Here is a 12004-nt window from a genome sequence, read left to right on the forward strand (position 1 = left end):
CTATTTATTTAAAACATTGGCAGTACTGAGCTACAACAAATTATTATCTGATCATATTTAATATGAAGGCCACTACATCTCCTTTATATAAAGGCTGCTGTTTTACTGTACACCCAATATACTGTAAGCTCTTTTGGTAAAGGATCTCATATTTTTATGCTTAAAACCCATGTTTATTATTAGGGATGCACCAAATCCACTATTTGGGATTCGGCCGAATACTGAGACGAATTTGAATCCTAATTTGCATATGCAAATTAGGGTCAGGAAAGGAAAAAGCGGAAAAAAAATCTTCTTTTGTGACCATAAGTCACATGATTTCCCTACGCGCCCCTAATTTACTTATGCAAATTAGGATTCGGTTCGGCCAGGCACAAGGATTCGACCGAATCCTGCTGAAAGAGGCCAAATCCTGGCCGAATCCTGAACCGAATCCTGGATTTGGTGCATCCCTATTAGTTATAAAAAAAATAAATAAAAACAGATTCCCAAACACTTAAATGATGCCTCCATTCCTTTAAGGGTTGCTAACAACTTGTCTAATGAACTACCGTACTTTTAAGTGCACCTAGGACAGATGAATCACCTGCACAAAAGGAGACTGAAGTTACTCACCCTGCTGTACTTTTGCTTGGCCACTTTGGAAGAAATGGAAAGCGTCAGTTGCTTTAGGGTTGACATGTTTCACCACAGGGAATATATTCAGTATATCTTCTTCAGTGAAGGTAGGCTTGTGTTTGTTATCAAAATTGTATTCTTTCAAAAGAATCTAAGAGGGAAACATAAAGAAAAAACATGAGTGAATAAAAGAGAATAAAAATCACGATACAGTACACAAAGAGAAACTATGCCATATAAAAGAATAAACAGTTCACGAGCAGCCCCAACAAGCCCTCAGCAGGTCTGAAAGGTATAAGTGACCACTGGCTGCTGCTAATGTGATTGGACACAGTCACATGGTAGAAATTTATGGCACAAGGGAACATACAGTATGCATCTGAGATATCAATTGATGTTGTGGAGTATGGCAGACCTATGGGAGGGTTTTCCTTGTTGGAGCAGGAGCAATTTGCATTACCTCCTAGAATGCTCACAGCAAAGCATGCTGGCAAATTAATTTTGGGGCATTTACTGCAGCCGACACAGTGGCATGCACAAGGATCTGATACACTGGTACAATAAATTGTACCCTTTCCCTTTGGGTCAATGCATTAATTCTTATGCACAGCAAGCAATATGGTTAAAGGAGAAGGGAAGCTATGGAGACAATTTATGCCAATAGATTAGCTGCAATAGTGCAAAATAGAATGTTATATTTATTCTGTAAAATGTTTTACCATACCCAAATAAAAAGCTCTAGAAGCTCTCTGTTTGTTTAGGATAGCAGCTGCAGTATTAGCTTGGTGTGACATCACTTCCTGCCTGAGTCGCTCCCTGCTCACTTATGGCTCTGGGCTCAGATTACAGCAGAGAAGGGGGGGAAGAGGAGCAAACTGAGCATGCTCATGCCCGGGGCAAGGAGGTTTAAGCTGAAGGCAGGAAGTCTGATACAGAAGCCCATGTGTACACAATAGAAGGAAAGAAATGCTGTGTTTCTTTTGACAGAGGTCTCAGAGCAGCACAACTTTGAGGGTTTACTGGTATATTTAGGTGGACCTTTCTGATAAGGCTTACTTAGTTTTATCCTTTGCTTCTCCTTTAAAGGACAAGGAAAGTCTAAAATAGAATAAGGCTAGAAATGCTGTATTTTGTATGCTAAACATAAGCATGAACTAACTGAACCACAAAGCCTAATCAAACAAATGATTTATGCTTTCAAAGTTGGCCACAGGGGGGCTGTCATCTTGTAACTTTATTAAACATCTTTGCCTGACCCTGCACATGCTCAGTGTGGTCTGAGCTGCTTAGGGATCGTCATAAACAAAGCTGCTTGAATTCTGCATGGCTGGGAAGTAAGGCGGGGCTCCCCCTGCTGTTCATAAGTATGATTGTTTCCCTGCTCAGCAGTTAGGGACCGTCTGACAATTTCTATCCACTGCAGTAAATGAAGGGTGAATTTCACTGCATACAGTCAGGTTTCTTATAAAAATGGTACACATTTTTTAATTAAAGTTTATTGGAGATAGGTTTCTTTTTCATTAAAGAAAGTAAAAATTGGATTTTATTTGTTTGCCTTTCCTTGTCCTTTAAAAGCAGAGCCCTAGCTATACCTGTTTTGATAGGCAGACCATTGCACCAATTAGCAGAGAACTCAAGCTATATCCTTCAACAGACCGCTATCATATGCTGTTGCAATTTCTTTTTCATCATGAGGCTCAATGTGTCTTGATATGAATGGGGGATATAAAGTCTAATTCAGTCCTACTCCACAGGGTTTCTTTACCTGAATCCCAACTTTGATACATATTTCTCGGAGAAGGCTGATTTTTTGCAGGTTGTACACCTCCACGGCCTGCTCCGCATTGTCACTAGAGAAGGGAAGAAAAGGCCATGAAATCCATGCACATATGAACTCATTGTCTAGTTTTTTACAGCATTTCCCATAATTTTGTGAAAGAAGATAGCCATGTCATCTGGATTAGAATTACCCTAAATTCAGTTGAATATTAGCTGCCCCGTATACCCATATACTATAAAAACCCTTTACAGTTTTCCATTGGTAGTAAGTTATTGAAATGAACCCTCCCTGAAGCAATGTTCTAATAAATGGAGTGATGCAACTGACGTTTTACCTAGATTGCCTATAGCCCAGTGGGTTCTACTCTTTACAGAACCAGTGGGTTCTACTCTACATTTGGAGTCCACATTTGCTTCCATTTATGTTGGCACCCTATTTAGAACTCACCATTCCAAAGTGCAATCAAAGTAGCTTTTGGCTTCTGAACAGATGTTCTTCCAAAGCTCTTGGGGGGCGATGTTGGCCCAAGCTGTATTGTCAGCATTGCCCAAATTTCGGTTCTTGCGCTTCTTGTTCTTCTTCTTGGAGACCAACTCATCGGACTGGAGATGGGCCACAGAGTTAGGGAAAGAGCTAAGAAAGCAGTTCAGGAAGTGGCTGATGGCTGCAGATAAGGCAGAAAGTTCCACACCCTAGGAGAAGGAAATCAGTTTTAGAGCAGAGCTGGATCTATGAAGACATGGTATAAAACATGTTAATATTTAGCAATTTATAACCCCTCTTTATATGGCAGGAATTACACTAATTTATAAATCATATTTATCGAGAAAGCTTTGAAAGCAGTAATGTCATTTCCCATAGTGTCCTACCTAAACATGTGCACATGTGCTTTGGATCTACAATAAGACAGTATCATGTATTTAAATGGGTTTATAGAGTTGCCAATTCTAGGCCACTTTTAAATTGGTCTGCATTATTTTATTTTTTTTTATAGTTTTTTCATTATTTCACTTTTTTCAGCTTTCAAATGGGGGCCACTGAAACCGTCTAAAAACCAAATGCTCTGTAAGGCTAGAAATCTATTGTTATTTTTTTCTTACTTATCTTACTATTCAGGCCTCTCCTATTCATATTCCAGACTTTTATTCAAATGCATGCATGGTTGCTAGGGTAATTTGGACCCTAGCAACCAGATTACAGAAACTGCAAACTTGGAGAGCTGCTGACTAATAACTGAAAAACCTCAAATAAAAAATGAAAAGCAATTGCAAATTGTCTCAGAATGTCACTCTTTACTTCTCCCCAAAAGTTAACTCAAAGGTGAACATCCCCTGTAATGGAACAAGTGGCAATTTTACCTGTAGGTACGTTTTGAAGATGTGCTTCGCAGATCTTGTAATCACTTCGCTGATTAATATTTTCTGACAAGAGAAGAAGAAAACAGTGTTATTCAGAAAGTTGTCTTATACAATTTCTTATACCATTGCATAAAAAAATTCAGCTGGTGCACTTGCAATGTAAAAACACTGCAACATGATCATATTAGCATTATTAGCAGATTTTTCCCACTACACATATTACACCTCTGACTTTTATGACAGTTGTTGCCATATAACAATCTTAGTCATATGATCCTATAGTCTTTTTAAGCAGGCACCATAGGTTCTATGTTTCATGGCCAATACCATGGTTAATCCAGTTTTGCCATAAATATACCTTGAAAGCTCATGCTGTAATTTTGTTCATTCCCTATACCAATATGCTTGTGTTTCCTGCAACCCTGGGAAACCTAGAAGAGAATATTTGATGGCCAGAGCCCATAAAACTGTGTAATATGTTGCAAAAGACAAATAACTTATGTATCATATATAAACTAGTAATACGAGTATTATTTTAATAAGAGATACTTCATATTTGCGACTTTGCAAAGGCGTGGGGGGTGAAACCACAGATCAGTTAAGTCACACAAGTAAGAAAGAACTACTTACTGGGGTCCCTGAGAATCAATTGCCCCAACATTTAGAATGGAACACTTCTCAACAAAACCTACTGTACATAAAAGTTATTTGACAGATTAATTTTACAGTATGTCTAACCAGTCTCCCCCACAGGTCAAGTCTATTCAACAAGGATGTAAAGAAACAGTACTTGCTCTTCTTTTCATTGTTGACGAGAATAGAAATTACAGACCCCTAATTTTAATCTAATCTGGAGAAGTTCTATATGAACTAGCAATATCTGCTTAGAGGTACAAAGGTTTAGTGGGCATGTTTCATTAATGCCTAAAAGTTAGAAATGCACATGAACAAGGCATATTCGCTTCCGCACAGCAAAGCATTTTGTCTGTCCAAGGTAATCAATTAGAAATATATAGTGAATAAAGTACCCCCTTTTGTAAAATATAGGGATATTATAAGTTACAGAGGAGTTTCATGACCATATAAAAACACGAGGCTGAAGGCCGAGTGTTTTTATACAGGTCATGGAACTCCGAGGTAACTTCTTATATCCTCATATTTTAAAACTGGGGGTACTTTATTTATTATAATACACAAATTTCAATGAGTCATGTGACAGAAATGACATCAGAACTCACCGTTTATAACTGATGACATCAGAACTCACCGTTTATAAGGATATAATTTACAGGATATTCATGGCTTTTGTGTATTATATATTGTTACAGTGTATATAGCTTTAAAATAGCACTGGGGATTCCTAACCTTAAGGATCAATGACCCTTTCAGAGGCCCAACCTCTTAGGCTGCCACCATCAAACTCCTGTGCAATGAAAAAGTGAGATCAAGTGAGACGTGAGTTTTCAATAAAGACAAATGCAAGACAATGGTATGAGCTTAAGTACATACCATATGGTGGCCCCCCTGGCTCTCACAATTGTGAAGCCTATAGGATGAACACCTTCAAAAATGAGCTATGCGAGGTGCGTTTTGGGAAATCCCAAAATAAAATGTATTCATGGCAACATGCTCTTTTTTGGCCCTTACACACACACTCTTATGTGGTCGATTTTCGGTGTGTTCTCATCATAGCAACTCACCAGTTAATTGATTCAAGTAAAACATACAAAAAATCCACTGCACGGCAATGTAAAATTGGTAAGAGAAAATTCTAAATAACAACATATACATATGGGATCAGTTATCCAGAAACCCATTATCCAGAAAGCTCAGAATTATGGAAAGGCTAACTCCCATAGACTCCATTATATCCAAATAATAACATTTTTTAAAAATGATTTCCCTTTTCTCTGTAATAATAAAATGGCACCTTGTACTTGATCCAAACTGAAAATTAATCCTTACTGGAAGCACAAACAGACTATTGGGTTTATTTAATGTTTACATGATTTTCTAGTAGATTTAAGGTATGAAGATCCAAATAACAGAAAGATCCGCTATCCAGAAAAAACATACCTGTATTCATTTTAAATTGTACTGCTATTTTACCTTAAAGGTAACTTTTTGTTAGAGAATGGCTAATTCTAAGCAATTTTCACTTGCTATTCATTATTTAGATTATATTCTTTTTAATTACAGTATTTGCCTTCTTTTTAGGAGTCCTTCCAGCTTTCAAATGGGGGTCACTGACCCAATCAAAACACAAATGCTCTGTAAGGCTACAAATTTAGTTATTGCTACTTTTTATTACTCCTCTTTTTATTCAGGCCCTCTCATACCCATATTCCAGCCTCTTACTCTAATCAGTACACCGTTGCTAGGATAACTTGGACCCTAGAAAATGTAAACTGGAGTGCTGAATAGAAAGCTAACTAACTCTAAAACCACAAATAATAAAAAATGTAAACCAACTGCAAACTGTCTCAGAATATCACTCACTATATCATACTAAAGGGTAACAACCCCTTTAAAGGAGGACAGGAAAAATAATTAACTGGGCTGAAAGGTTTAAGGCTGATTCTAAATTATAAGAAAGCCTACCATTAATAAATAGTCCTTCAGAAATAACAATGCAGACCCCATCATAATTAAATTTAAAATCATTATTTTTTTGGATCCTATGCAAATGAATCTTTAGCCATCAAGTAGACTGGACATTAAAAAGGCAATGCTTCACATCAGTGTTACCCACAACTAGCGATGACCAACAAATCCAACGGAGTCGCTATTATTAATATCAATGCGGCTTTATTGAAACACACAACGTGATATTACCGTGGCAGTGGGTGTACAGATAAACTAACGTGTAATACATGTGTAAATATTAAATGACTTATAAAGTATATTAACAATAAGAACAGTGCTATTAGATTTGATAACTCCACCCAGGGTGCACAGGGCCCAGTTTTGTCCAACGGGAACTGGAGTAAAACATATGAGATTTGAATATGGGTATTCATCTTTGCTTCCTGGTACTTGTAGTGTGAAAAGGTTGATACATTTACCTTGAAACCTTTAAACTATAATAAAAACAAATCTATAATCCATGCTTCACCCATGGAATAAAGAAACTTTCGAAATATAATCAATTAAATATTCTGTACTGTCTTTGAATAAATCAAGTAACTCTTCACTGTTTCCCACTCCACAGTCTGTTTCTCTAAATGAAGGAGCTGGTGTCTGTTATTTTGAAAGACCGTTAGCTCTGATGCATGAAATAGAGAAGGTGCTCAGTATTGCTGGGGAGGGAAGAGTAAACTGATTATACCAGAAACAGTACAGAATTGTTACATTTCATTTAACAAGTTTCTTAATTTAGTTAGATGAAACTAACATTAAATATTTGTTTTCATGATACTTAGTCAGAAGAAACATTTGATTGAGTTGCCGTGCACATGCATTGTCTGTGACATGTGACATATGACATCACAATGCCTCCACTGGATATAACAGTTTTGCAGGCAGCAGCTCCTCATTCTTAGACTGACGAACGGTGAGTACAGATACATTTTCTTCTCAGAGGCATATTTATAAAGTTTATATTTCATTTTACAGCACAAAAAGTTTTAAACTTTGTCATAAACTGTACTTTACCATAAATTCAACGTAACAGATTTGGATGTGCTATTTATAGGTATTAGTGTCCCATGTTATGCCATAAATGTTGCCCCTTGTTATGCCACAATTGTTTGATTTATTAAATCTATTATTATTATTATTATTAAGAAACAAATATTGTGTATATACCATTATAACTGGTAGTTATTCTATTGTTCAATTTCTATTTTTTTCTAGCTGATTTCACCGTCTAGGAAATTTCATCTGATTATACTGATATTTAGCATTTATTTGATTTGATTACATAAAAATCACATGGCTCATATTAATAGAACCAATATATTGAATACAATGGTCCAAGATCAAGCTGCAGATAAAGAGCACTACCACGAACCTCTCGACGGGAAGAGGAAACGTTTGGACAAATGTAAAAGTGGCAAAAGGCGTAAACTTGAGACAGAAGAGGAAAGTATTGATGGAACGATTAATATATTGAATACAATGGTCCAAGATCAAGCTGTAGATAAAGAGCACTACCACGAACCTCTCGACGGGAAGAGGAAACGTTTGGACAAATGTAAAAGTGGCAAAAGGCGTAAACTTGAGACAGAAGAGGAAAGTATTGATGGAACGATTAATATATTGAATACAATGGTCCAAGATCAAGCTGCAGATAAAGAGCACTACCACGAACCTCTCGACGGGAAGAGGAAACGTTTGGACAAATGTAAAAGTGGCAAAAGGCGTAAACTTGAGACAGAAGAGGAAAGTATTGATGGAACGATTAATATATTGAATACAATGGTCCAAGATCAAGCTGTAGATAAAGAGCACTACCACGAACCTCTCGACGGGAAGAGGAAACGTTTGGACAAATGTAAAAGTGGCAAAAGGCGTAAACTTGAGACAGAAGAGGAAAGTATTGATGGAACGATTAATATATTGAATACAATGGTCCAAGATCAAGCTGCAGATAAAGAGCACTACCACGAACCTCTCGACGGGAAGAGGAAACGTTTGGACAAATGTAAAAGTGGTAAAAGGCGTAAACTTGAGACAGAAGAGGAAAGTATTGATGGAACGATTAATATATTGAATACAATGGTCCAAGATCAAGCTGCAGATAAAGAGCACTACCACGAACCTCTCGACGGGAAGAGGAAACGTTTGGACAAATGTAAAAGTGGCAAAAGGCGTAAACTTGAGACAGAAGAGGAATGTGCAGAATCTGTTTCATTTGTTTCTTGTGTAGAGAAAAAGATATGGGGAAAATTGAAAAAAAAGGATAATATTAATAAGTTTTGGATCCCTGAACTGAAACTAAGACAGTCTGACAAACTCACACTTAAAACTCCAGAACGCCCTTTGTCCAGAGCAATAATAGAAGCTGCGCAAACTCTTCTGAAATATCAATTTGAAACTGATGGCATGCAATCGACTTATAAGGACTTCAAGCCTGTGTCTGGACCCTCTGTACAATTTCATGCTGATACCAAGAAAAATCACTGCCTAATATCCTGTTATAGAACAAATTATATAGAGATTATTAACAGCAGTCCATGTCAAATTTCAAAAACAGTCAAAAAGGACATCAACTTAATTTATGGCAAAGTGGTTCCTCACCCTTTAAGAACAGCAAAATATCTTAAGGTAGATCAGCAAGCGGAGGATTCTAATGACTGCGTAGTATATGCAATTGCTAATGCCTATCAGATACTGAGCAATGGCAATATCTCCTGCAAGTATAACAATAGTTTAATGAGGAAACACCTGATGAAGTGTTTTAAAAGGGGAGTAATGTCAGCATTTCCCAAAAAGTAATTCCACACTGAAGAACAGACTGATGGAAATATGCATATGCTGTAAAGAGGAGAGACCCTGCAGGCCGATGGATTTCATGAGATCAAAGGGAATGCGGAGGATAACCTGCAGAAAGAACATTTTGGAAGCTACAGGAATGGAGTATACTTCCTGACAATTTAAATTGTGCAAATAAAAAGCTCATCTGAAAGTTTTCTTGAGATAAATGGTAAGTTAATCTTTAATCAACTGCTAATAAAATATGATCTATGAATACATGTTTACATATACTGTATATAATTTAGAAGTTACTTTACATACGGATTATGGACATGTGCAGTAACTCATTAGTGTATTCAGCAATTGATTGACCGAACATGGGCAAAGATAGATAGATCGGCCCATTTAGAGGTAACGATAACTAAACTTTGCCAATATCCTACTGTATTTATTCTTACCTAACGGTATTATCTTACAGAACTGAATGACCAAGAGCTGAACGACCAAGAGCTGAACGACCAAGAGCTGAATGACCAAGATGCCCAAGTGACACAGATTGAAGAGGAGTCATCCAAACAAGGAATATGGTCAATATGATGAAGGCTCTGTGGCTGGGTCACGTGGCAAGTTGTGACAATTTGCACCACAACTCATTCCTGTTCTCTGAATGAACTTGTTCTAAACTTTTTTCTATTAAACAATAAACTTTAAATGAAGAAATGTTGTGTTTATTTATGCACAACCGTCTGTGCAAATGTATACAGTCCCAACACTAACGGGCCCTCTTATTCAGAAGTATAAGAGTGTGTTTTGTAAGGCGCATGATCAAGTAGATCACACTTAGGGGCCAATTTAAGTGATGTTACATACTTGCCTTTCCAGGGTAGGATTTACATAGTGAGCACCCCTATGACAGCTGACCCCTCCCCTTTATGAATGCGTATGCAGAAATTTCCTTCATGAGGTCTGGAACACTGGGGATTAGCGCACAGGAAGAAAACATATTATACAAATTACTTGTGCTCATATTTTAGTTTCCACACAGACCTATCATCAGCTTTTCTATAAATATATAAAATAGTAACTGTTGCACATGTATAGCATTGCGATTCTATTAGTGGCACAATCTCCTTGTTTGCCAGGACAGCACTTGGTATTTTCTACTTTATTAGCACAATTACTAGCCATAGGTTTGGAGAATGTTATTCCCTCTAGAGTTCTAGTTACTGCTAGATACGTACAGTGAAGCCTTCATGTTACATACCCTCATTTTAAGTTTTTCCATATTTTATACCATTTTTGTGGTCCAACCAATATATGATGCATAATAAATTTCCTTAAATTTACACCATTTTTATGGTGCCCTTGAAAATGGTACATGGGGGTTCTACTATACATAAAGTAGAATAACAACAGCAGGAAGAGGCTGTGCACAACAAAATGTCACTAGCATAGAATCTATGTTTATACATGGTATTTCAGTCTAGGGGAAAGCCAATTTGTTCCCAGAGTGGCAGAAGGGTTAAAAGATAAAAGTCATCCAAAAAGAAACAATGAGGTGGATACAGGACAGGAGCAGGAGAGGGGGATGCAGTGCAAAAATATATATGAAAATATTATAGATGTATTTCAATCTAAACAAATATATAGAATGAGGCAGAGAGTTATTAGAGACGAAGAGGTGAGTGTGGGGGTAACTCAGCAGAATGAGAAGGGAAAGGGTAAAAGGGGACAGTGAATAGAGTGAGGCCATGGATAGGAGGGGAATGCAATGGAGCAGCAGGGCAAGGAACTGTAGGGGTTAATGTGCTTTGTGGCAAATGCACTGAGAAAATGATTATAGGCAAAACCTACAGCCAAGCTGTACCTATAAGATTCAATAGTGAATGTAGTTACACAGCTATACACAGGTTCATTATAGTTTCTATAACTCACACACAGGGTTTGTCAGACCTTTTTACACACAGTTGCTCTTACACACATTAACACTAACAGTTAATTTTACACACAGATAAACACACAAATATACACAGGCATTGACACACATACACACTGGTATTCACACTCAAAGCTTAACACAACGGATTCACACACATCTGCCCTGGGAGAGGAGCTGCTTCACCAGTAGAAGATTCTCTACTCTGATTCTCTCATTCCATGCACACAGTTGAGGAGAAGAAAGCATCTCACATAGGGAAGGGGCGCAGCTAAACTCGGACTGCTGCTCTGAGCAGTAGAACAGGCATTGCGATGGTCCTTTATTTGAAGGGGTGCTTAGGATGTAAGCCTGTGGATGCCTATGGTTAGGATAGATATTATTTAGGGATTATGATGTATGCTTACGAAGCAACATTGTATGAACCATTTCCATGTAAATATTTTCATCCTACCAAAAACATACGCTGATAAAAAAAACTCCTGGGTGTATGAGCCATGCGTGTCCACTCACAGAAAGGCAGTTCTTCAGCATATCACATTATAGTGAAGGAAATTCAAGCCTACTTACATGGATATGGTCCAGCTGTGATGGCACAGGGAATTTCTTGACAACATCAATAACCTTCCCCAAATAGCGCATATTTATGCCTCTCTGGTGCATCGCTTCAGCCAGGGTGGTTCCATCCATTGGCACAACACTGTGGTCAAGACAGTCTTTGATCTGTAGAAAGGTTTTTAGGTTTATTGACAAAAGAAACACACAAAGCCAATTGAGATTTTAGAGGAAAATTCTGTTCTGTGAGTGAAGAATCAACTATTAGGTTTCCATATAGACTATTGAACCGTTAAAAGGAGAAAGTTGGTACTCTTAATGACCCTTAAAGGAGAAGGA

At 37.5% G+C, this 12004-nt stretch overlaps 1 protein-coding gene across 2 annotated transcripts in view; it reads right to left on the minus strand.

The window, feature by feature from the left end:
* LOC108708041 (clustered mitochondria protein homolog) overlaps positions 1–12004 on the minus strand; it is a 65101-nt gene that overhangs the window by 10940 nt on the left and 42157 nt on the right. For both annotated transcript variants that reach the window (XM_018246318.2, XM_018246317.2), the window contains exons 14-18: positions 11681–11833; positions 3757–3819; positions 2846–3090; positions 2384–2468; positions 616–769 (exon numbers count right to left, since the gene is read on the minus strand). In XM_018246318.2, the coding sequence (XP_018101807.1) occupies positions 616–769; positions 2384–2468; positions 2846–3090; positions 3757–3819; positions 11681–11833 (700 nt within the window). The remainder of the gene's footprint in view (positions 1–615; positions 770–2383; positions 2469–2845; positions 3091–3756; positions 3820–11680; positions 11834–12004) is intronic.

Source organism: Xenopus laevis, chromosome 2L (assembly GCF_017654675.1).
Source record: "Xenopus laevis strain J_2021 chromosome 2L, Xenopus_laevis_v10.1, whole genome shotgun sequence".
NCBI classification, from domain to species: domain Eukaryota; kingdom Metazoa; phylum Chordata; class Amphibia; order Anura; family Pipidae; genus Xenopus; species Xenopus laevis.